Source organism: Stegodyphus dumicola, chromosome 10 (assembly GCF_044657685.1).
Source record: "Stegodyphus dumicola isolate Sdum_Otavi_A_Nest chromosome 10, ASM4465768v1".
NCBI lineage: Eukaryota > Metazoa > Arthropoda > Arachnida > Araneae > Eresidae > Stegodyphus > Stegodyphus dumicola.
In genome coordinates, this window is record NC_140777.1 from 87,051,480 (window position 1) to 87,073,547 (window position 22,068).

General features: G+C 33.1%; 1 protein-coding gene across 5 annotated transcripts in view; it reads left to right on the forward strand.

The window, feature by feature from the left end:
- Nucleotides 1-22,068, forward strand: part of faf (ubiquitin carboxyl-terminal hydrolase-like faf) — a 199,447-nt gene that overhangs the window by 26,873 nt on the left and 150,506 nt on the right. For all 5 annotated transcript variants that reach the window (XM_085825211.1, XM_085825210.1, XM_085825214.1 and 2 more), the window contains exons 3-6: nt 4,833-5,022; nt 11,127-11,239; nt 14,592-14,704; nt 14,785-14,890. In XM_085825211.1, coding sequence (XP_085681337.1) covers nt 4,833-5,022; nt 11,127-11,239; nt 14,592-14,704; nt 14,785-14,890 — 522 coding nt within the window. The remainder of the gene's footprint in view (nt 1-4,832; nt 5,023-11,126; nt 11,240-14,591; nt 14,705-14,784; nt 14,891-22,068) is intronic.

The window sequence follows — 22,068 nt, forward strand, 5'->3', positions numbered from 1 at the left end:
TCTTTTCTTTTCTTTTTTTTTTTGATTCACTATTCAGTTAGAACTAGAAGCTTAAAGACTCAATATCTTTTCTTTTGGATATACCAAAATATTGTACAAGATCATGAATTACCAGATAAAGAGCAAGAATTTATATAACAACTGATCCTGTATAGTCAAAATTGTAAATCTTGAGCTGGAAGGTAAGATATTCATGAAAGATATTGCAGATGTTTAAAAGTATTCTGCCTTGTAGAGACTGTGATTGGATACTATGCTGACATGTGTGTGGCAACAGCTTCAGGTTTTTTTAGTTTCATGTGTCTGCATGTAACTAAAGTAATGTCAGATTGGGAAGCCAGTTAAATTGCATTGAAACAATTATTCTCTCTTAAACATAAATTTGAAAAAGTAATTTTACTCACCAATTTGCTGGCAGCAGTGTAGACTTTTAGCTCAGTAAAGCTTCCTGGATCAACTAAAATTCTGCAATGTTGTGAATTTCTTTGGTTTGTGGGACTAAACAATAAACAGGTTGTCTTATTGTGAATTCCTGGATATTGGAATATTTTTGCTAATGAACAAGCCAACAGACTGTAGAATGTTTTGTTATTTAATTGAATTTTACTATCTTTCTATTTCTAGTCAGATTTTGAATCAGAAAAGCAAAGCACATTTGCAGGGCAGAATTAAGATAAAAGAACAGAGAGACAAGTATGTTGTGGATATTCTCAATTGGCCATGATATGAAGCTGTGACCTAGTTCCGACAACTTATGTATCATGACTGTTTGAGAGAGCACTTTCATCTTATTGGTATCATTGCCATCCTTAGTAAATACACTGTCTGAAAATGAAATCCTAGCACCAAGAAGAAATCATTTTAGAGGAATGAAATGAAGGCAGAACATCTGTCTAGATAAGATATGTATTTGTTTAAATGTCTCAAGGTTTGTGCAAGGAAAAACATTTCAAATGGTAAATAGAGGTACATGAATAACTGCTGTAGTCATAATGATGTTGAATGCAAGCAGTCAAATACCATGCATTGTGTGGTACAGGTGCCATATGTCTTTCTGTAGGATGAAATTCCATGCTTGTTGCACTTTGTCAGTCAAATCAACACTGGTCAGTTCTGATTGTGGATGATCCTGGATTTGTCATCGAATCTTATTCCATACCTGCTCAATGAGAGAAAGATTGGGTGATTTCGCTGGTAAAGACAACATGTCAGCACTCTGTAGAGCAAGTTGAGTGATAGCAGTGGTATAGAAGTAAGCATTATCCTGTTGGTAAATGCTCCCTGGAATATTGTGCAAGAATGGTAGCACAGCTAGTGCCAATCACCAGTTTGACATAAAAATTTGCTCTCAAAGTATGGGAGATAATGACAAGAGTGTTTTTAGACAGAAAATTGCTCATAAGATCATAACTCCTGTTGTAGATTTAACACATCTACACTGCAGATAGCTTGGTTCCAAGCACTCATTTGTCTTCCTTCTAGCCAACATACAGTTATCACTAGACAGCACCAAGAAGCTCTTATCTGAAAACACAACAGATCTCCACTCCACCCTCATGTGAGCTATAGATTGATACCATCAGAGTTACAGGTAGCTGTGATTAGGAGTTAGTGGTACAAACATTATAGGACATCTGACTCGGAGCTGTCCCTCAAGTAATTGATTTGTTATATTTCATTGTGTTACTCTGATGCCAACAAAAGCTGAAATGTCCACTGCAGATGCAGTTAATATGGCAAATCTTTCCTTTGAATGAATACAGCAGTCTTTCCCTCGAGTCATATGCCATACATCCCTGTTAAATCTTTCTGCAGTATCATGAAAAGAAAATGAACCCGTAATTACATGGCCTCATTCAAACTTGGTAAGCTGTCAGTACTACCTTTTTTGTCTCATTTTTACTGCCATCTATGCAAATACTTGTAGTTGCCAAACTGAGTTTACTTCCCAGCTATGAGATAACTCATTATTGTTTTCCCTACCTAAATGACTGAATGTGTATATTTTCATAGTAAATGCATGGAATGTTTAGGTATTTCACATGCAGGAAGGGATGCACTACACTTGATGTTGTAAAATAGATAATTTATTTCTCAATATGTACTTAGTAGGTTATTTATTTCTCAAAATTATTACTATATAACTAAACTAAATACTAAAGCAAAATCTTTTTTTTGGGGGGGGGAGAGGAGAGGTTTAATCACTTAAGAAATGTTATAAGCAGATTGCTCAAAGTTCTATTATAATTCGGTAACTCATGTTGACTAATGGAAAATAACATATTGCATGTGAGAAGTTTTGCGTGAATGCACAGAAAAAGTGACTATCGTTTATCTAGTTGTCACGAGGAGCAAAAATATTATTTCGTATGCCAGGATATGAGTATACTTGTGTGAATGTAGTTACTACTAAAAGTAATCTGTTATATCATTATTTGAATAATAAAACAACTGAAAATAATTTAAAAGCATAAAAATGCAGATAGGATCTTGGCATGTGTGAATGGACACGCTTCATCTACTTTGGTTATAAACGTGTTAAAGGCATTCTCGACTCGCAAACATGCAAACAGCGCTGAATCAAGAAGATAAAGCATATGAAGTTTACATCATATATATAAAGCAAATGTGATTTGTATGTTCATAGTGGTGCTAGTAGCATTACATTCATTTATCTAGTGTGAAATTTTAATAGATATCTTTCAGGTGTGTAAACACGCCTCCCAAATTTCATTTATCTTGCACAACTCCTTGGTGTTGGGATTCCTTTTCCTATTAGCTTGCTAATATTGCTGTTGTATGCTTGATAATTTCTAATCTTTCAGTTTGCCATCTTTGTAAATGAAAAAAAAAAAAAAAAAATTAATGCTGGGAATGTTATAAAAAATAAGTTTGTGACATAATAAAATTAATGGGAAAATAGTGGGAAGTGCATCTGGGATTATTTTCAGTGGTAATGCAGCATAGTGCATTTCTTCATCAGAATTAATAGTTTTTTTTTAACTATTAGTTGATATCTTATTTTGAAATAACTGTCTACTTTTAAAAATGTTTTAGATGAATAATTACTACAAAAAAATTTTTTTTTCATTTGCTATACAGCAACAAACAAGATAAATTATATTTTTTAATATTTCTGGTTATTTCATTGTATTTTGTGTAGTAAATGCATAAAGTTATTTAATTTTCTTAATCTTCTAACTAGTTTCATCTGCTAACGTCATGTTTGGTCAGAGAAAATGTCTACTTTGGTCACAGAAAGTTAAAAGTTAAATTTCATTGGAAACTTGAATTGACTGTTTTATAAATTTGAATCGTCTAATGTATCTGCTGTCCAGAATATAAAGTTGTTATAATTTAGCAGCATACTCAAGCAAAATTGTACTTTTAAAGAATTTCACAATTAACTTTACCTTATTTTTTATTATTAACAATTATTCATATTCTGAATGGCTTGATTAATTCTCTATAGTCATGAAATTTATCATTACTTTGTGTATGTAACCATGCTATTTATTTTGCTGTTTTATTTTCTCTATGATGAATGATGTAAGTATCATTATAATGGATAAAGGATCATAGAAATAAAGTAAATTAAATAATTATATAAATTTAATGAATGCAGTGCAAATATAGTTGTTTGTGAACAAAAAGTATGACCATTTAGAGAATTACTTACGTAGTGCAGTAGGATTTATGGGGAACTTTAGCAACTGCGACTTGTGTGGCCCCATAAATTCATTTCTAGTAATTCATCTAACAATTCTTGTCATTTTATTGCATATGTGTTTCACATTCCATTCTGTATATTTCTCCATTTATTCCACCAGTCAGTTTTTCACAAAGTTTTTCTTCAGATCTTGGGTTCCCTTGCTCTTAAATATATAAACCTGAAACTTTTAACTGGAATGGCAAAAAATGTATATAAAAGTAATATTGTCATCTGTACCATAAATAAAATGAGGAACTTTTCTGTTGAAGGCATACCATGCAATTTTGGTTTCATATTAGTGCATTTTTGCTTCCACGTGTCTTTGGTTACGATATTGGACATCCTTTCCCCCCTGTGAACCTTTTTTCCCCTTTATTTATGTTTCCCCCTCCATTTACTAAATTTGTATTAAAAATACTTTTAAATGGGAAGGTTTTCATTTCTGTATGTTTCATTACTGAAACTTTCTAAAAAAAGGGGCAGAAGGAGGGTATATTACACAGAAGAAAATTACACAGGGGGGAATACAAGTAAATACAGTATTTTAATTTACATTTGCTTAATAGAATATAACAAAGCATGTAAAGGCAATCTGCCTTTCTGGAAGACTTTCTAACAAGAATTGGAGTAGTTTTATTATGTTTAGTAGAATATTTCAAAGCATGCAAGGACTGCATGCCTCAAGGAGAGAATACGTTTCAGGAAGACTTTCTAAAATAAAATTGCTTAGTTTTAATTTATGCTTGTTTAGTGGTAACAAAACATGCAAGTGCTATATGCCAAAGGAGAGGGATGCCTTTGTGGAAGACTTTCTAAAAGAATTGGCTTGTATTGGCTTTATATATGAGGAAAACCATGAAAGCATTATTATAGCTAATCTATCTGTAAATATTGGAGCTGAAGCAAGCTAGGAAGGCTTTATTCGCTATTGTCAATGGTGGGCCATAAGTTTTCATATAATAATCATATTGATAAAAATGTCATACTAAATGTAATAACTTGTGTATCAGTTTCTTAGTTTCCAGGAAACAATCCGACATGGTTAGGATATTAAAGAATTTTGTTTCTTAAATTCTTTTAATAGTTAAATATTATTGAACATTTTAAATTTTCTTTATAGCTAAATGAAAGTGAAGGAAAAGATCAAGATGAAAGCGGTGAATTACCTGAAGGACATGAACCGGACTTTCCTCTTGCTGATTTAGCTCGTTTGGATGAAATGATTAATCGACCACGGTGGGTTGTGCCTGTGCTACCCAAAGGAGAATTAGAAGTTCTTTTGGATGCTGCCATTAATTTAAGTAAACTAGGTAAGTTTCAAAGCTTTTTGCGTAGTATTTAAAACATATTTGAGAAATATTTCTAAAGCCCTTTAAATGAAACTGTGCTTTGCAAATGCAAATTGAACAATTAATACATGGATTGATATTAGAATCTTTACATAACCAGTCTGCTTAATATTGTATTTTTGGCTAAGGAAAGAAATTGTGTTCATTAAACATTAAATAATAAAGTTATGAAATATAATAAGAAATCTCCAAACTCCCTGTCTTTCTTTATATTGAAAGAGAATATCGAGGACTTGGAAGTGATTAAATGTTAACCTTCCGAACAACCAGTGATTTGTCAGTAAAACTTTGCAAAATTCCAAAATATGCTGTGGTCAAAAGGTATTTTTTTCATTACAGTTCCAAAATGCCTTCCTATGCCAAAATACTTTGTCTTGTTTTATTTGATATAATGTTTTATTGTTTGGACACATTTTCTAGATATAAGTTGTATATATATGTATATGTTGTGTATATATATATATATATATAAGTTGTTATAAGATATAAGTTGTGGTCAAAAATTTTTTGCACAATATGCTGCAAAATTAAGGAAATGAGAAGAGAAATTGTAGTTAGCTTGCCAAAAAGTTACCAGGAGCTTTATATATTATTATAAGCAAAGTTGTGAGAGCAATACAAAAAAGACCAATTTTGGTCAAAAATTTTTTGCTGTATATATATATATATATATATATATATATATATATATGCACGTTACTAAAGTCATGGGATTATCTCCTAATATTGTGTCAGATCTCCTTTTGCCTGGCAAAGTGCAGCACTTCAACATGGCATGGACTTAACAAGTTGTTGGAAGTCCCGTGCAGAAATATTGTTTGATATTGATATAGACGTCAGTAATTATAAAAGTGTTGCCGATGCCAGGATTTTGTGCACGAACTGACCTCTTGATTATACCCTATCAATGTTCGATGGGATTCATGTCAGGCGATCTAGGTGGCTAAAATAATTCACTAGACTAGTCCAGAATGTTTTTCAAACCAATCATGAACATTGGCCGAGTGACATGGCACCATAAAAATTCTATCATTGTCATCCATAAAAATTCTATTGTTTAGGTACATGAAGTCCATAATTGGTGCAAGTGGTGTCTAAGCAGCTGAACATAACCATTTCCATTCAATGATAATTTCTGTTGGACTGGAGCACCCAGGCCATGCCATCAAAATCCAAAAGCCTGTACCGTTATGAAGCCACCACCAGCTTGCACGGTGCCTTGTTAATAATGGACTTGACGAGTTGTTGGAAGTCCCCATCAGAAATATTGATTGATATTGGTAAAGATGTCCATAATTACAAAAGTGTTCGATGGTATTCATAATAATTGTCTGGATAAAAGGCACTTGGCCGACTACATGAATACAAGCCACTCGAAATTTATACTGACAGAGCTGGACTGCATTACAGAACACACATTAATAAACAATGAAACAGCAGTTGATTTACAAATTGGAAGGAGTAAGTTACTATTTTTTTTAATTAATGTGCAATATGGTCTCAACTATTAAGAAGACAGCACTACCTATTGACATAAGTACTGCTGCCTTGGCTAATTGTTCATCGGATATATTGCCCATTGATTAACAAACAAGTAGTCCAGCATATACCACGAAAGCCTTCACCAAGTTGTTATTATGCCATTGTCTTCAATCCACTGTAGCTTTTGCCCAGTCATCAAGATATTACAGATTTTTATTCCTGCCCTCCCCTTCAAAGAGAAAAAGCTTGGGAAGTACTCTGATATGCGCCCTGAAGTCGCCAAATTTCTCGCCAAACATTTTTGGCGAGAAACTCCATGTTGCTATATTGCTATCTAAATTTTTTGCCTACATTTCGAACTTTAAGCCTAAAATGTCTCCAAAAACATGGTTTTCGTGAATGCAAAAACCACGTTCTGAACACACAATTTAAGCTAAAAATTTGAAACAAAAACAAAAAATTTAGATAGCAAAACCATAAAGTTTCTAACCAAAATTATTTGACAAGAATCCATGTATACAGCGATATGTTTTAATTTAAAAAAACATCTACAAATGGCACAATCTAGGCTACGAACTAGGCACACCTGGCTTTAATGCATTAACATAACAACAATAAATTTCAAAAGATACCATGTACACAGCATCCTGTTTAAACTTAAAAAAACATCTACAAATTGCGCAATTTAGACAACAAATGAATCTAAGCATCTCACTTTAATAACTTAACATAACAACAATAAATTTCAAAGAATACCATGTATACATTCTGTTTCAACTTTAAAAAAACATCTACGAATTGCACAATTTAGACGGTACGCACTAATCAACAAAATAACTAAAATAAATTTCAAACAATTCAAAAAAAAACAACAATAACGACAGAAATTCATACTAAAAAATCAATGAACATAACATTCTACAAAATAAGAATAAGAATAAAATAAAATGCACTTACCATGAATTAATGCTTTTTCGAACAGCAGAAATACCAATTTCATACCACCTTTAACATGCTGCCACGTAATCACTATCCTATTTATATGACAGCCAGACACTCTATCCAGAAAATTCATACTATGGTTCGCAAATAAATAAAATAACAAATAATCGCAAATCCCTACTTCTATCATGCACAGATATTAAAAATAATCTCCCAGACCCTGTTTCCACACCTCCAAATACCCACTGCCCCTCAACAGGATGGCCACGACAATATTTCCTTTTGCTGAATTTCAATTCAACAACTTCCACCATTTTATCTTTCCCTCCTAGCTTCTCCGACACAGAGCATGACGCAAACCAACGAACTTCACTGAAAGAATTTTCAATGTCAACAGGGTTGCCATGCAACACGCAATCGTGCCCAAAACCAGCACAGAACACATATCGCCACATTTGGTGAAATTAGGGCGTATGTCAGAGTTGTACCAAAGCTTGTCAACAGACAATCCACTTAGAAAAGCATTAGAGCATTAGCAAAACAATTTTGATAAAAAATTTTTAAGTAACAAACTTTTGTGTATAACATTTTTGACAATAAATGCAACTTTTAGAGTAGGATCTTATTAAAATTAGATCATTTTCTCTCCAAATATCATAAAAAGTGTCCTAAAGTTTTCAACAAATAATTGTAAAAGTTCTCAGAAAATCTTTGCTTGAATATCATTATTGATTTGTAGGCCTTCTCTCCAAAATCTTTAGTAAAATTATTGTATTCTGTATAAAACTAAAATATTTATTTTACATATCCGTGAAATTCTGTTATTTACTCATTTTAAAACAATCCACACTTCTTATTAAAAGCAATGTGAAATGGGCTTTACAAATTAAAAGTAACAAAATTAAGTACAATAACAAAATAAACTAATATGGACAGAACCTCTACAAGCAAATCAATGTAACTATTATTTGCCAATGGCTGTGGTGTGCTTGAATACAGTAGCAAATCAAAACCTCCATTCCTTATAAAAAAGGTACTGGCTTTTAGAAGTGTGTGAGTATATCTAAGCTATTTAATTATGAACTATGGCCATATTCTTCAGCAGTACATACATAGTATAATATACATAATAAACATAAATATACAAACATTCAAATTCAAATTAAGACTAATAACTTGTATATTTAAGTTCGGTCTTAAAAATCTAGTGGATAAAGATTTTGCATCACCTCGTAGTACTAATACTATTATTAACTAATTTACGAGTATTAGTATTAACTAATAATAATAATAATTTTGAAATGTGTTTATTGTGGACCTTGTAAACATTTATAATTCTGTTAAAGAATTGGTAAATTTTTTATTCATTATGATGAGAAAATGATTTATACACATAAAAGCAGTGTTAAAATTAAATTATGAAATAACATTAAAGTAACATTAAAGTTACTTACATAACTAATGAATTAAAATTAGTTAACATTAAAGTTACTTACAAAACTAATAAATTAAAAATTATTTAAAAAATACTGAATTATTATGATTTCAAACTGTAACAATATTGCTCTTCACTCTTTTTCTTCCCCCCCCCTCTGTGAACAGCACAGTTTGCTTTCAGAACTAATTTTAGAGACAAAATATAATTAGTTCACCATTATTGATGCTGAAAACCAATTTGATTCACTTCACTCAGAGATATTTAATCAATGAACATAATGCTTTTGACAGAAATTTGAAGCAGGTAAATTTCTCTTGCAGCACCTTAAATAAACACAGATTAGTGACCTTGACCAGTGCTGTATCACCGATTATTTTGAGAATATTTTTTCCTTTCTAAAGTGAGTTTGTAATGCAGCATTTTACTTTACTGAGCATTAAAACTTTTGGACTTGCTGATACTTTTCATTGGAGTTTCACAAGGCAGGTAAAAATCATCTATAGAATAATCTGTAATATCTTGATGATTGCTTGGTAAAGGCATATGTTAGCAAGAGTGGAAAGGAGGAAGTACACATTCACAAGCATGGCAGAGTCAAAAGGTATCTTGATCTGTGATTGGATAAGAGCTGTTCACACTGAAGAGAGTATGAAACGGATTTATTTTGAGAAGACGAAATTCAGAAAAGTATAAACAACTGTTACTTTTAGAAGAGAAAAGGATGATGCACGAATTAAAATAAAGAATTACGGGCTGTCATAAATTTAGGTTGTAATTTTGATTTATATATTTTTTATCTTGCACACACACACACACACATATATGTATATGTTTGGCTAGTGGTCTGACGGTGCAGATTAGACATCTCTACAAGTGAGAAGAAAAACCCGCCATTATTCATAAAAAATTGCTTGGTGAGAAGGAAGAAGAGAATCATTATTTAGCTGATAACTGGATAAAAGACGTTTTACTTAGGCAACTACATGAATACAAGCCTTTAAAAATGTTTACTAACAGAACTAGTAATGTTATTTAAATGTATTACAGAACATTACCAGAAAACACATTAATAATTAATAAGGAAACAGCAGTTGATTTATGAATTGAAAGGAATAAGTCACTATTTTTTATGGGCAATATAGAACCAACTTTAAGGAGTTGGCACTAGGTGTTGACATAAATACTGCTGCCTTGGCTAATTGCTATTTTGATATATTGCCCATTGATTAACAAACAAATGGGCCAGCACAGAACGCCCATAGCTGTGCCAGATAAATGTTGTTACTGCATAAAAACAGCATGGGTTGACATTTTCAAAGCACACATCTGAAGCTTCTTTCTTTCAGTGTTGAGGTTTGTCGCTGAAGTTAGCCATGGCAACTACACCAGATGTTATTTCTTCATGTTCTGCAAATCAAACAAGGCTGTAATTTTAATCAGGTCACCCTGATACCTTTTATTATTTAATCAATAAATAAGGTTTTGATATATCGTGCTCTTCATAGTATTGCATTTGGATAACCAGTTGTATTTATCACTTGGCTAGCTGGAGGGTTTATATACAAAAGTAAATAATATATATGAATTTTATTTTCAAAACTTTCAAATTGTTTAAGATGTATCAGTATCTAAATCTGTTTTCTCTTAGGGACAAATGTGTACAAATTAAACAGTGATTAATTACAATTGAAATGTATATTAAAGCCGATATAATGTTATAATATTGCTGTATATAAGAGTTAATAATTGCTGAACTTTAAACAGAGAAAAAAAGAATTTAAAGCATTATTTCTAGAGATTGTGAAGAAGAGAGGGAGAAAATATTTGCCATGTATTATTTTCATAAGTGAAACTTTATAAATGTGTCATTTTGATTTTACCGAAAGCTTGGTTTCTTAGATCAATTTCTTACAGTTTTAATTTACAATTTATTTTTCCTACATTATATTGTTATGTGCGTTTGTTTCATAGTAATAAACAGAAAATTTCTTGACTACATCTATTATTATTATGAAAAGCTCTGACAAAAAGTAGAGCACCTAATTTGCATTTCTATTTAATAAAAGTGACTGAAAAAAATTATAGTTTTAGATAATGACCTGGAATGATAAAATAAATGTGTAGAATTTTATAAAAAATTTTTATAAATTATGTAGTTAAAAATTTAAGTTTGTATAATTCTGTGCCTTTTATTTTCATGCAGGCATTGATAATCGTAGTGAAGCATGCCAGCGATTCTACAGAGATGGATTAACAATATCATTTACTAAAATTCTCACTGATGAAGCTGTCAGTGGATGGAAATTTGAAATCCATGTAAGTTCTTAATCATTATATTATTTTGTACATTTAAGAGAATTTATTGTATTTTGCTCATTATAAAAAGCCTTGGATTTTTCGTATTTACTGATCATCCACACCACTTTGTTTCTGCATTCAAGTACAACTGTTATTTTTGATTATAAATATGATAATAATCACCTTGCAGATTTTTTCATGTGCGTTTATTTACATGCTGTATATATAACCATCATTTCTCTGAACAGTATCCCCTGACTGTGAGGATGTAAATATCAGCCATATAGATTTTTTTTCTTTTCTTTTCTTTTCTTTTTTAATAAAATCCCCCTTTCTGTTATTATTTACGAATATCATAGTACGTATATGTCATGCGTATAGCCAAACAAACATTTTTTGGTTAGATCATAAAATCAGTTGAGTTCCTGACTATTTGTAAGGCAGAGTATCAGAAAGTACCCCCGTTTTTTGGTCTAATCTGTAATTGGAAACAGTAAATTTCTCTTATTATATTTGGTTAAAATTAAAATGGCAAACCTAATATGTAGATATCCTGTAAATATTTTTAAATTTTAATTTATCTTTTGCTTTCAGCATTCTGTTATATATATATATATATATATATATGTCATAATAAAAGCACAGGAAAAGATGGAGCACTGTAGATGCGGCTTTTCTGTCGCTACGCCTTTTTCTTTTTGTAGGGGGGAAATATGTAAGATAACAATGTATGAATCAGAATTATAATATAACTATAAACATTAATTCTTCCTCTCTATTCTAAAATCGTAATAACTTATCTGCATTGCATCATTCAAATTAATCATGCGATCTCATGTAACCGTTAATACCAGATGCCTCTTGACGACCAATCACCGAATTGTAAACCAAAACTTTTCTCTTCGCGTGCTTCCATCTTTCATAACGACGCACTTCAGCTTTTGCTCTCTACTCTGCTAAGATGTAATTTCGCTGGCTTGCTTGCTATCCCAACAATATCAAAAATGTGAATCTTCTGTGGAAAGGCACGACTAGAGTGCCAAGTGATTGTGGCCACAAATATCAATTGGAAATAAAAATGGAATTAAAATCGCTTCTACTGCCAAGTTTTATTTACGAAGTCAACACATTAGCTAACGACGCAATCAGATTACTTCCTCATCAATATAGGATAACTACGCATCTACAGTGCTCCGTCATTTCCTTTGCTTTTATTATGACATATATATATATATATAGTCAAAAGTCGTTAATCCGGACTCGTAGGGACTTCGGCGATTCCGGATTATCGATTTTTCCGGATTATAGATCATCAGTTTAAATCTCGTAAGATGGCATGCAGAAATTCTAAAATTAAAAATATGAAACCGTAATTTATGAAATAAAGAACAATTATGATCTAAAGGGTATCAAAATTTACAAAAAAAAAAAAAAAAAAAACAACTTAATATTTATTTGTTTACTTTATTAAACATTTCTCTCAATGTAAGTTGTTTAAGTTGCTTCGTTTTATGTGATAATACTTTCTCTTTAATTCTATAAACAGACATAATTTCTTGTTCAGTTACAAAATTCCGCTGTTCAAGTCCCGTTAATTGCTGTGCCGAGAATACCGACTAACTTGTCAATCGGAATTTTTTCGTTTTCACTAACCTCTCTGTCACATTCTTCATGTCTTTATCCATTTTTTGCGGCAATTCCACATTTTGTTTGTTGGACATCGAAACATACTTTCGTTTTGTAGATCCTTTGGAAGTTCCAGCATCGGAAATTGTATTTGGCATAATCGAAAGTTCAAGTTTACTTTTATAAAATTGCTCTTACAGTCTGCAAAAAATAATAAACAGGATCCAATTTGAAGATTAAGGAACAACACAATCATTAACACTAACTGAAATAGATAATTACATAATTTTAGCTTACACGGTCCGTTATACATTAAACGCGCAGGCGAAAACGTATTCTGCAGTTGCGCACACGCATATGCGCAGTAGTCAAGGTCTTACGCGCACGCGTAAAACGGCTGTGCGCATGTGCCAACGCGGCGCATGCGCAGAAAGTTTTTAGCTTTGAGGTCCGGATTATAGATCATTCCGGATTATGGGTGTCCGAATTAACGAGTTTTGACTGTATTAAGAACATTGAAATCTATGTCAGTTTCCAGTCTCTTATAAAAGTTATAGTTTTTTAATTATTTTGTATTAAAGCATTTATGAGAAGGCGTAGCAGTTTGTGATATTAACTGTGTTCTGAATTATTTATTAGATATAGAACTATAATATTGCCGAAAGCAAGCAAATTTATGAATTTTAATATTTAACATTTTATTTTGCCAATTATTTCCCAATTCAAAATAATTCTATTATAAATCTCTTAATGTCCTTTTTTTTCTCCTATGACATTTTATTTACATGTTTCAGTGTAATTTAAGTACTGCAATACAAAGTTTGAAATCCAGAATAATCTAATGTTCCGATTTTCGGACCACTAGTCCCTCCCCCTCCTAATAGAAATTTCAAAAAGAAGAATGGAGAATAAATAATACCCAAGAAAAGCAGGTGTGCCATAAAAACAATTTTTGGTACTTTTCCATTTTGTTGGTGCAAATCCTGCTAAGCAGACTTTATTGGCGACAACACACAGTATACACATAAAAGAATATTAACATATGTTAGTTCTAGAATTTTTTACTTTAAAGGCATAAACATTGTAATATTTAAAATTTTTTTCAAATGGTTTTTTCATTTCCCTTTTCCACATAAATTCCGTGTGGTAACTTTTCAGATGATGACGTGTTGTTCTTCTGTGTTTTATTTCCCTATTTGGCGCTACCCCATAGATGTGTGTTATACAGTTTCCGGATTGATAAAATTGTGTTTATTGTTCACATTGAAATGTTCGAAACTTTCCTCTTCCAGGTTTTCAGTGCAGTTTGATTTCCACGAATCCGAATGTATTATAGCTCCTTTTTCAATATTTTCTGTAATTGCTTCTAATATAATAATGCTCATGGATCGGTAGTATGGTCGAAATCTGTAGTATGGTTTCCCAGTTAACTTCAGCAATCAAGATCAGAAATCTGTTTGACAAAAAAGCAAATAACTAAATAAATTCATTTCTAAATGTGTGAATAAATCTTATTTTGCGAATGAAAAAAGTGCAAATTATTCTGAACAAAAGTTAAATATTTTAACTATGTTTCTAAGGCATTTTTTTCTTTGGGGAAGGGAAGGCTTCCCAATTTTGGAGCTATTTCATTATATATAATGATATATTTGTTTAATGATATATTATTATGATATATGATGATGTATTATTAAAAGATATTTTGTGATATATTTAAAAGGATTTAATCTTATATTTTTTTCAGAGGTGTATAATGAAAAACTGTGAAAATTTAGTGGAACTTTGTGTTTTAAGACTTAATCAAGACTGTCTACCCCTCCTTGATTTGCTGGCTATGGTGCTCAATCCTAATAGCAAGTAAGTGAAGTTTCTAAATTAATTAAAAGCAATTTGAATGATTTTGTGTTATTTCTAAATTTAAAATGTACTTTTATTAGATTCCACACATTTAATGGGACACGACCTTCTGAAACTGTTCCTACTGGTTCTCAGATACCTGACGAAGAAATTTTTGCCCGACCGTCTGATCTGAGAACTCCAAAGGTAATTTTGTGCAGCAGCCTATTAAATGTGCATTGTTCTATTCATAACATTCAGAGTCCTTTTATAAAATGACTTCCATCATTTAATATTTTTGTTTTTCATATGAAATTTCTAAATGTTTAATTATGTTTAAAAGTTTTTTTAAAGCATTTTTAAACATTTTGAACAGATTTGAGTCTTTTTTTGGTAATGATGCGGTAGGATTGTAGATTCTGTTAGGTTTTCAAAATAGGAAAAATCAACTGTATCCATGCCAGAATTTGAACTCCAGATCTTCCAGTGCTAGCTGGACATGCTACCTCGTACACCATTAGTTCAAGTATTCCTTTTGTTGTGTTCCACTTAAAAGATATTGGTGAGGGATGAGACCCCAGCCAGCGAATCCAGTTGTTAACGAAGCTGGGTACCACTTATGGAACTGTGTGAGGTTTTTTGGAGTGAGAAGCGTGAAGTAAACAGTGCTACATTTTAATTGGATGCCACTTATATAATCTATTAGAATTTTTGAAGTCAGGGAGCATAATAAATCAGCGATGTCTCTGCTGGCATTTGAACTTTGGATCTTCCAATCACCAGCTAGATGGGCTAACACTTGTGCTGTAAAGGCATTAGGAATGGTGCAATTTTTTTTATAGGTTTATTGCAGATTTTTTTTTAAAACATTATTCAAAATATGTGCTTCTGTGTTATGTAACCCTTTGACGCGCGGTGGTCGCGCCCTGAAACCACCATTTTCCAAATTTTTTTCCTCCTCTTTTCTGAAATTTTTGAATGAAAATGAATTGATTACTGATCTTTTGCATCTAAATAACACAAAATGACTGTAGAATCATATATGTTTTAGGTATTAACACTTCAGATCGGATGCCTTTTAAAATTCGTTTTCGATGAGACAAAATAACTTCCTTTTATTAATATAAACAACTTTAAATTTCAAAAGTTAGTCATCGCACATCATGATTTCTATCATAAGCAATAAAAAATTGCAGTAATTAAACTGCATATATAAAAAAAACCCCTCTATATGTATGGCATTTGCTATGTGGTTTCAGGGCGCGACCACTGCGCCACTAGAGCATTGTGTCACAATGCTTACAATCCTCTAGAGGCTCGGTGGTAGCGCCTTAAAACCACTGGTGTTTGCTTCTCAATGGCGTTCGCTTGCTTTTCAAATAGGAATGTTTATTTTTACCTGGATATAGATAAAGAGCTTTGGAACCAAAGCTTTGAACCAGAGCTTTGGTTATTTTATTACTAAAGAATACATGCACCTGCCCAGTAAAAAGGTCTTTCTTTTCCAAATACCTTTCTCTGACATCAACACACTTGCTCCCCAAGCTAGTATTGTGATTTGATAAATTATTTCCTGTGGTTTAAATTTAATGTAAATATTCTTTGCTATAATTAAAAATAGGAATTGCCTAAAAGTTTTATTTAAATTTAAAATATTTTCTGAATATTTTGGCACGAAATACAAATAAAATAAGTATAAATGGGAAACGAACAATCCGTACAAAGCCAAAAAGACCAACCCCCCCCCCATTAACATAAAAAACCACAAATTTCATGTGCCAGATGAAAAAAAAACTAAATAACGCTGGACATATACCAGTGAAATTTAAATCCAGTCAGTGTACAGTTTGTAGGACAAGGAAGAAACCTCATAGCAGGGTTGCCACGCTACCTGGAGAACCGGAAAATGTCAGGGAATTCGAAAATTGACCAAACAATTCAGGGAAAAGTCAGGGAATTTAAGTATTTTTGTCAAAATCTGGAAAAGTCAGGGAAGTTCATACAACGATCCCGCCAAAAAAAGCGATTTTTGCGCCGACGTCGGAAGAGATAACTTTTTTGGCAAATTGTGTATCACGTGAGTGTCATTCGGGCAGCTGGCAAGGAGCCAATTTTTGCAGCTCCAATTTGATTGTCTTTTAGAAAGGCAAAGCAAGTTTCCCGCAACTTTTGATTTCCAGTATTCTCGAGAATCGCATGTGCAGTGCATGAACTAAAGAAAGTACCTGTTCTCCTATAAAACAAAATGGGTTTAATCCTAGTATACGGTACCATGGAGGTTAGAATCAAAGCATATGTATTGTAAAGAAGGAAAACCTCTCTGCAACAGACGTGGCTCCGTTCCATCATAGAGGGAAACATCTGTGCATGCGTGATATATCTATCGCTAAAGCTCGAAACCGGTGTCAAAGTTCGAAGGTCACGTTATCAAGAGTTCATAAAATGAATATCGTTTAAAATTTCTTTAAAACACTTGCGCTAAAAAGACGTGCCACGCACATTGAGATGCTTTTGTCTCAAACCGCGAGCGATGTGAACACCATGTCGATAAGCATTTATCGCAAAAATGAAAATAACGTAGTGCACACGTTGCCTAACAACGAGATTGTTTATTTCTCGAGTTACAGCTCTGGATTGCACTCGCAGATGAGGAGCGGTGTAAATGAGACACTTTACCGCTTGTTATATTGTAGCGCACGGCACCGCAACCGGGAAGTTTAGTCTTAGCGCAAGTGGTTAAACTAAAGGAAAAGAAAATATTTTTTGGCGCAAGTAAATTAATTCATGGATTAGTTATTTTCAGGGAAAAATAAAACTATGAAAATCTGTTTTTAAAATTATTGCAAAAAATCCAAGAAGAAACGTCCTTTGATAAAACATTTCTTCTTGGATTTTTCGTAGCTCTCTTTTTGTCAAAGAACGTTTCTTCTTAACACATGTTTCTCAATTTCCGGTACAGATCGAAGAGGGAAATTCTGGCCGCCAGGTTCCGTCGCCAAATCCCTTGGCAAATTTTCCCTCCGCATTCTAGCGGCGTAATAGCATTTTACTTGTATGGAACCTTTTCTTCTTTACATAGACGTTCTTTGGTTAGAATAATCTTCATGTATGGTACAATGGGATTTGGCGACATGATGATGTGCAGTAAACGGGTCATTTTGGTCTTGGCAACAAGTTTCAAAATCGTGCCAAAGCCTTACCCTATACTAGAATTTTACCGCAAAATCCTTTTAAACTTTTTTTTTTTTTTAATAAATACCTTGCCATTTTGCAGTAAAATAAAAAAATAGTAATCAGTCATCTAGGCTAACCATGTAATATTATTTGCTAAAATATTGTTGATTATTCTAATTCAATTTTTAAGTAATTATCTTTATTTTTATGTTATTCATATAAATTAATGTTGCTTCTTCCCTCTAAATTTATTATTAGTAAATAATATTTCCAAATTTCAGGAAATTTTCTCTGGCATAATCCTGAAATTAATTCTAGCAGTATGATGACATACCATCACGAAATTTAATGCACATATTTTTTCCTTATGTATGCTGCGAAATAAATATAAAATACCTCAGTTTATTAAAATAGATTTCTTTCTTTCGTTTAGCTGCAGAATGTCTGCAAAAAAAGCCTTATTTTATTTCAGATTGGGAAGATTCTAATCTCAATCTTCAGTGGAGAAAACAACAACTATTATAATTATATTTGTGTTTTCAAGTGTTAAGGTGCCTTTTAAGAACATATCTCAAACAAATTAAATTTACGTAAAATCTAACCTAACTATTTAGCATTGCATTGTGATTTATAAGGACCGGATTAGCCTCGTCTTGAACTGGTGATGATCATGAGTAATAATTAAATAAAACATACATTTGTTTTCCAATGTATATATCTTAAATTTTATTAAGTTTCTTAAGTTGAAAAGTAAACAAAATTATCGAACAAAGTATACCAAGCATAATTAAGAATAAATGTCCTCTGGGATTTATTGAATAATTAAGTGAATTTGCTACACAATACAATACCATAATTAATTTGCCTCTTAGCACAGCCAACGTACATTACGCGGATAGACTGGAATTTTCTTGAAACACACTTGGAAAACCTATAAATGTCAGGGAATTTCATTCTCCCGTTTGAGTGGCAACCCTGTCATAGAACAAGATGTATGTGCGAAACGTGCAGTGTGGGTTTATGCATGTGCCAAAAAGACAAAACATGGTTTGAACAGTGTCACAGAAAAAAAAAAAAAAAAAAAAAAAAAAAAAAACACTGACTTCTTTTTTATCCTTATTTCATTGAGATTTTTAATCCATTTATCCAAATGTCCTTATTATGTAGGTACTTATACATTGACTACCAATAAGTATTTGGACACCTATGCAAATTACGATATCTGCGGTCCTGAGGTACGTCACGGACTCCGCCGGTATATATCATCTAGGAAACAGCATCGGCTTTAGTTGCATGCAAGATGCCTAGCAGTTCAGAGCTCTCTGATTTCCAGAAAAGTATAATTATCGGGTATCACAAATGTGGCCAATCCTTAAGGGACATATCTAGCGATCTGAAGTACCCAAAATCGACAGTGGCCTATGTGAAGTGGAAGAAGTGGAAGGTGAGCGGTGATTGTCGGAATGTGTCTCGAGTTGGCAGACCAACGAAACTGGGAGATAGGGACCTACGAGTGCTGTCCAGAAAAATTCGGAAGAACCGCACCCAACTGATGGCCCTCATCCGCGAGGAGTTTCAACAGGCATCCGGGAGTATTGTTTCAATGAATACCATCCGCAAGAAAGCCCATCTGCTTGGTTTTCATGGTCGTGCTGCTGCCCATAAGCCTTTGATTACAAAGTCCAACTGCGCTGCTCGGTTAATGTGGTGCGAAGCACATCGAAATTGGACCGTAGATCAGCGGAAACGGGTTCTTTGGAGTGACGAATCAAGGTCCACCTTTTACTGTTCGGATGGCAAGGTCTGAGTCTGGCGTCTACGTGGAGAACGTCTCCTGCCAGAATGCATTGTGCCAACAGTCAAGTTCGGCGGAGGTAGAATTATGGTCTGGGGGTGTTTCTCCTGGTATGGGCTGTGACCCTTGGTCCCCATTCATGGTAAGCTCAACGCCGATGCCTACTGCACTACTTTGGATGACAATGTGCTTCCTACGTTGTGGCAGTTTTACGCATTGGAGTGGAGTCCAGACCTGAACCCTATCGGGAACATCTGGGACGAGTTGCATCGCCGAATTCAGGGGTGCGCTACCCATGCAAAATCGGTGAAGGAACTTCTATGTCTTCTCCAAGCCGAGTGGAAGAAAATACCACTAGCTGTCATACAAAGACTTGTGGAAAGTATGCCCCGGAGGGTACAGGCTGTAATTACTTCTCATAGAGGCTCTACCAACTATTGATTTTGAATAAAGTTAGTTTTTCTTTTCTATCACAGGTGTCCAAATACTTATTGGTAGTCAGTGTATTTTCACTACTATAGAAAAATTGCATAAATTTTTATTTTTTAATTTTTTTCTGACGATTTACTTTGTAAAATAATGTAAAAAAATTATATATAATGCAATTCTTACATACAATTTTTTTAAAAAAATCCGTAAATATCGTCATTTATTGGAAACGTGGGCGGAAAATGGTAATTTTTTTCCCCTACTACATCAGTAAGTTTCAAAGTCCTAGACGCGCAGTAGTTTCACAGTGCGACCACCACCCACAGAACAATGGGCAAGAGTAGATTTTTTTTAATTCATATATTATTTGTCTCTAGATCATAATACTCAATTTCTAGAGTTTTTAGTTAAAAAAATTATAAAAATAATATTGCGCACATCAAAGGGTTAAGTCGGTGATTCTTAGTTATTGAATCCTGTTTAATTACATACTTTTTGCTTCTTTGTTTTCATTTAACATCGAATGATGAGTTAGTAACAGCTATTGACTTCTGCAAACATTTTATAATTAAACTACTGAGATAATGTGAGTTTATCTATGGCTGAGTGAAAAAGGACTGCCGAATTCTACCTCAACATAGATTCAGATACCAGCAAACTGGTTGCTGCATGAGCATGTTCATGTTTTTAGGCATCTGATGAGCCAGTTTTACTTAGGAAATCTCTTATGAAGGTATATTTTCTCTAAGGAAAATACTACAATGTGCTATGCCATAATCCAAATAATCCATACAAAGAAGGAAACTGAGAGTCATTTTCTTTACAAGTTTAAATTAGGATATTTTTTAAGGATTACAGCTAAAATCATCAAACACTAAAAGCTTAGGCTATATAGGTTTGTAAAATAATGCTAGAGGCCTTTGCATTTTCTGTTTTCATTCATTTAAATTAAAAAATTTGAACTAAGTGTACATATTAACTCTTTCGCATCAAGAGAGGATTTAATCTGTTTTTCTCAAACAGTGAAAATGCCCATGTGTACGAATTTCTCATGGAATGGTTTTCTTTCCCCCCCCTCCCCACTTAAGTTAAGCAACAACTTCTTTCTTGGGCGCTTTCACCACTGTGTGCAATTTTCCCTTGGGACAGGATTTCAACTTCGGGCATCAGTAGCTAAACTTTGACAGTAAACAAAGGAAAAAGAAGTTGCATTAAAATAACAGAACTACTTTTAGTCTCTTCAAAACAATGAATGGCATGCCATTTAACAACTCCCAAAAGCAATGAGTGTATGCCTAACATGATGGGGGGGGAAGCACTAGGTAGAAAATGATTCAGGCAGCTTGCTGATGTCTGAATGGTCAGGCGTTTTGGGCGACTTCAATGCAAAAGAGTTAAAATGCATTAGAAATCAAGTAGATGTTGAGTATGTGCGTTCAGTTGCTTTCTGCATTTTGTCTGTAGCAAGTACTTCTCTTGAGCAGGCATGAACATACTGCGATGCTTGATTAGTAGTAGATCTTATGATGATAGTTATAGACATTTGGCTTAGTGAATCAAGGTAATTCAAGCTGCATGAAGTATTCTGTAGCTACTTGTGGCATCCAAAAATTGTAATACTTGTTATCAGGGCCGGAGCCAGAGCATGTGCAGTAGGTGTGGCTGTACCAGCAGCAGAATTTAGGAACAGCAAAGTTTTTAGATTTTTGGAAGGAGCTGGGCTGCTAAATTATGAAGTTGCAGGGTTTGCACCAGGCAGCAAAAAATCTGCTGCCAGCCTGGCTTGTTGTTGTATAACTATGTATTAGCATCACCTTCTGTTCATTCTTTCTATTAGCATTAAATAACAAAAGGCTGGCACATTGGAAATAAGTGAACAAATGGGTTGCAAAGACCAGTACTGGTGAATCCGTAATAGAATAGTATAATAAAGAAAAGCCATACAATGAGTAAACCACTTACAAAACTTTGCTAATACTTCCCCATT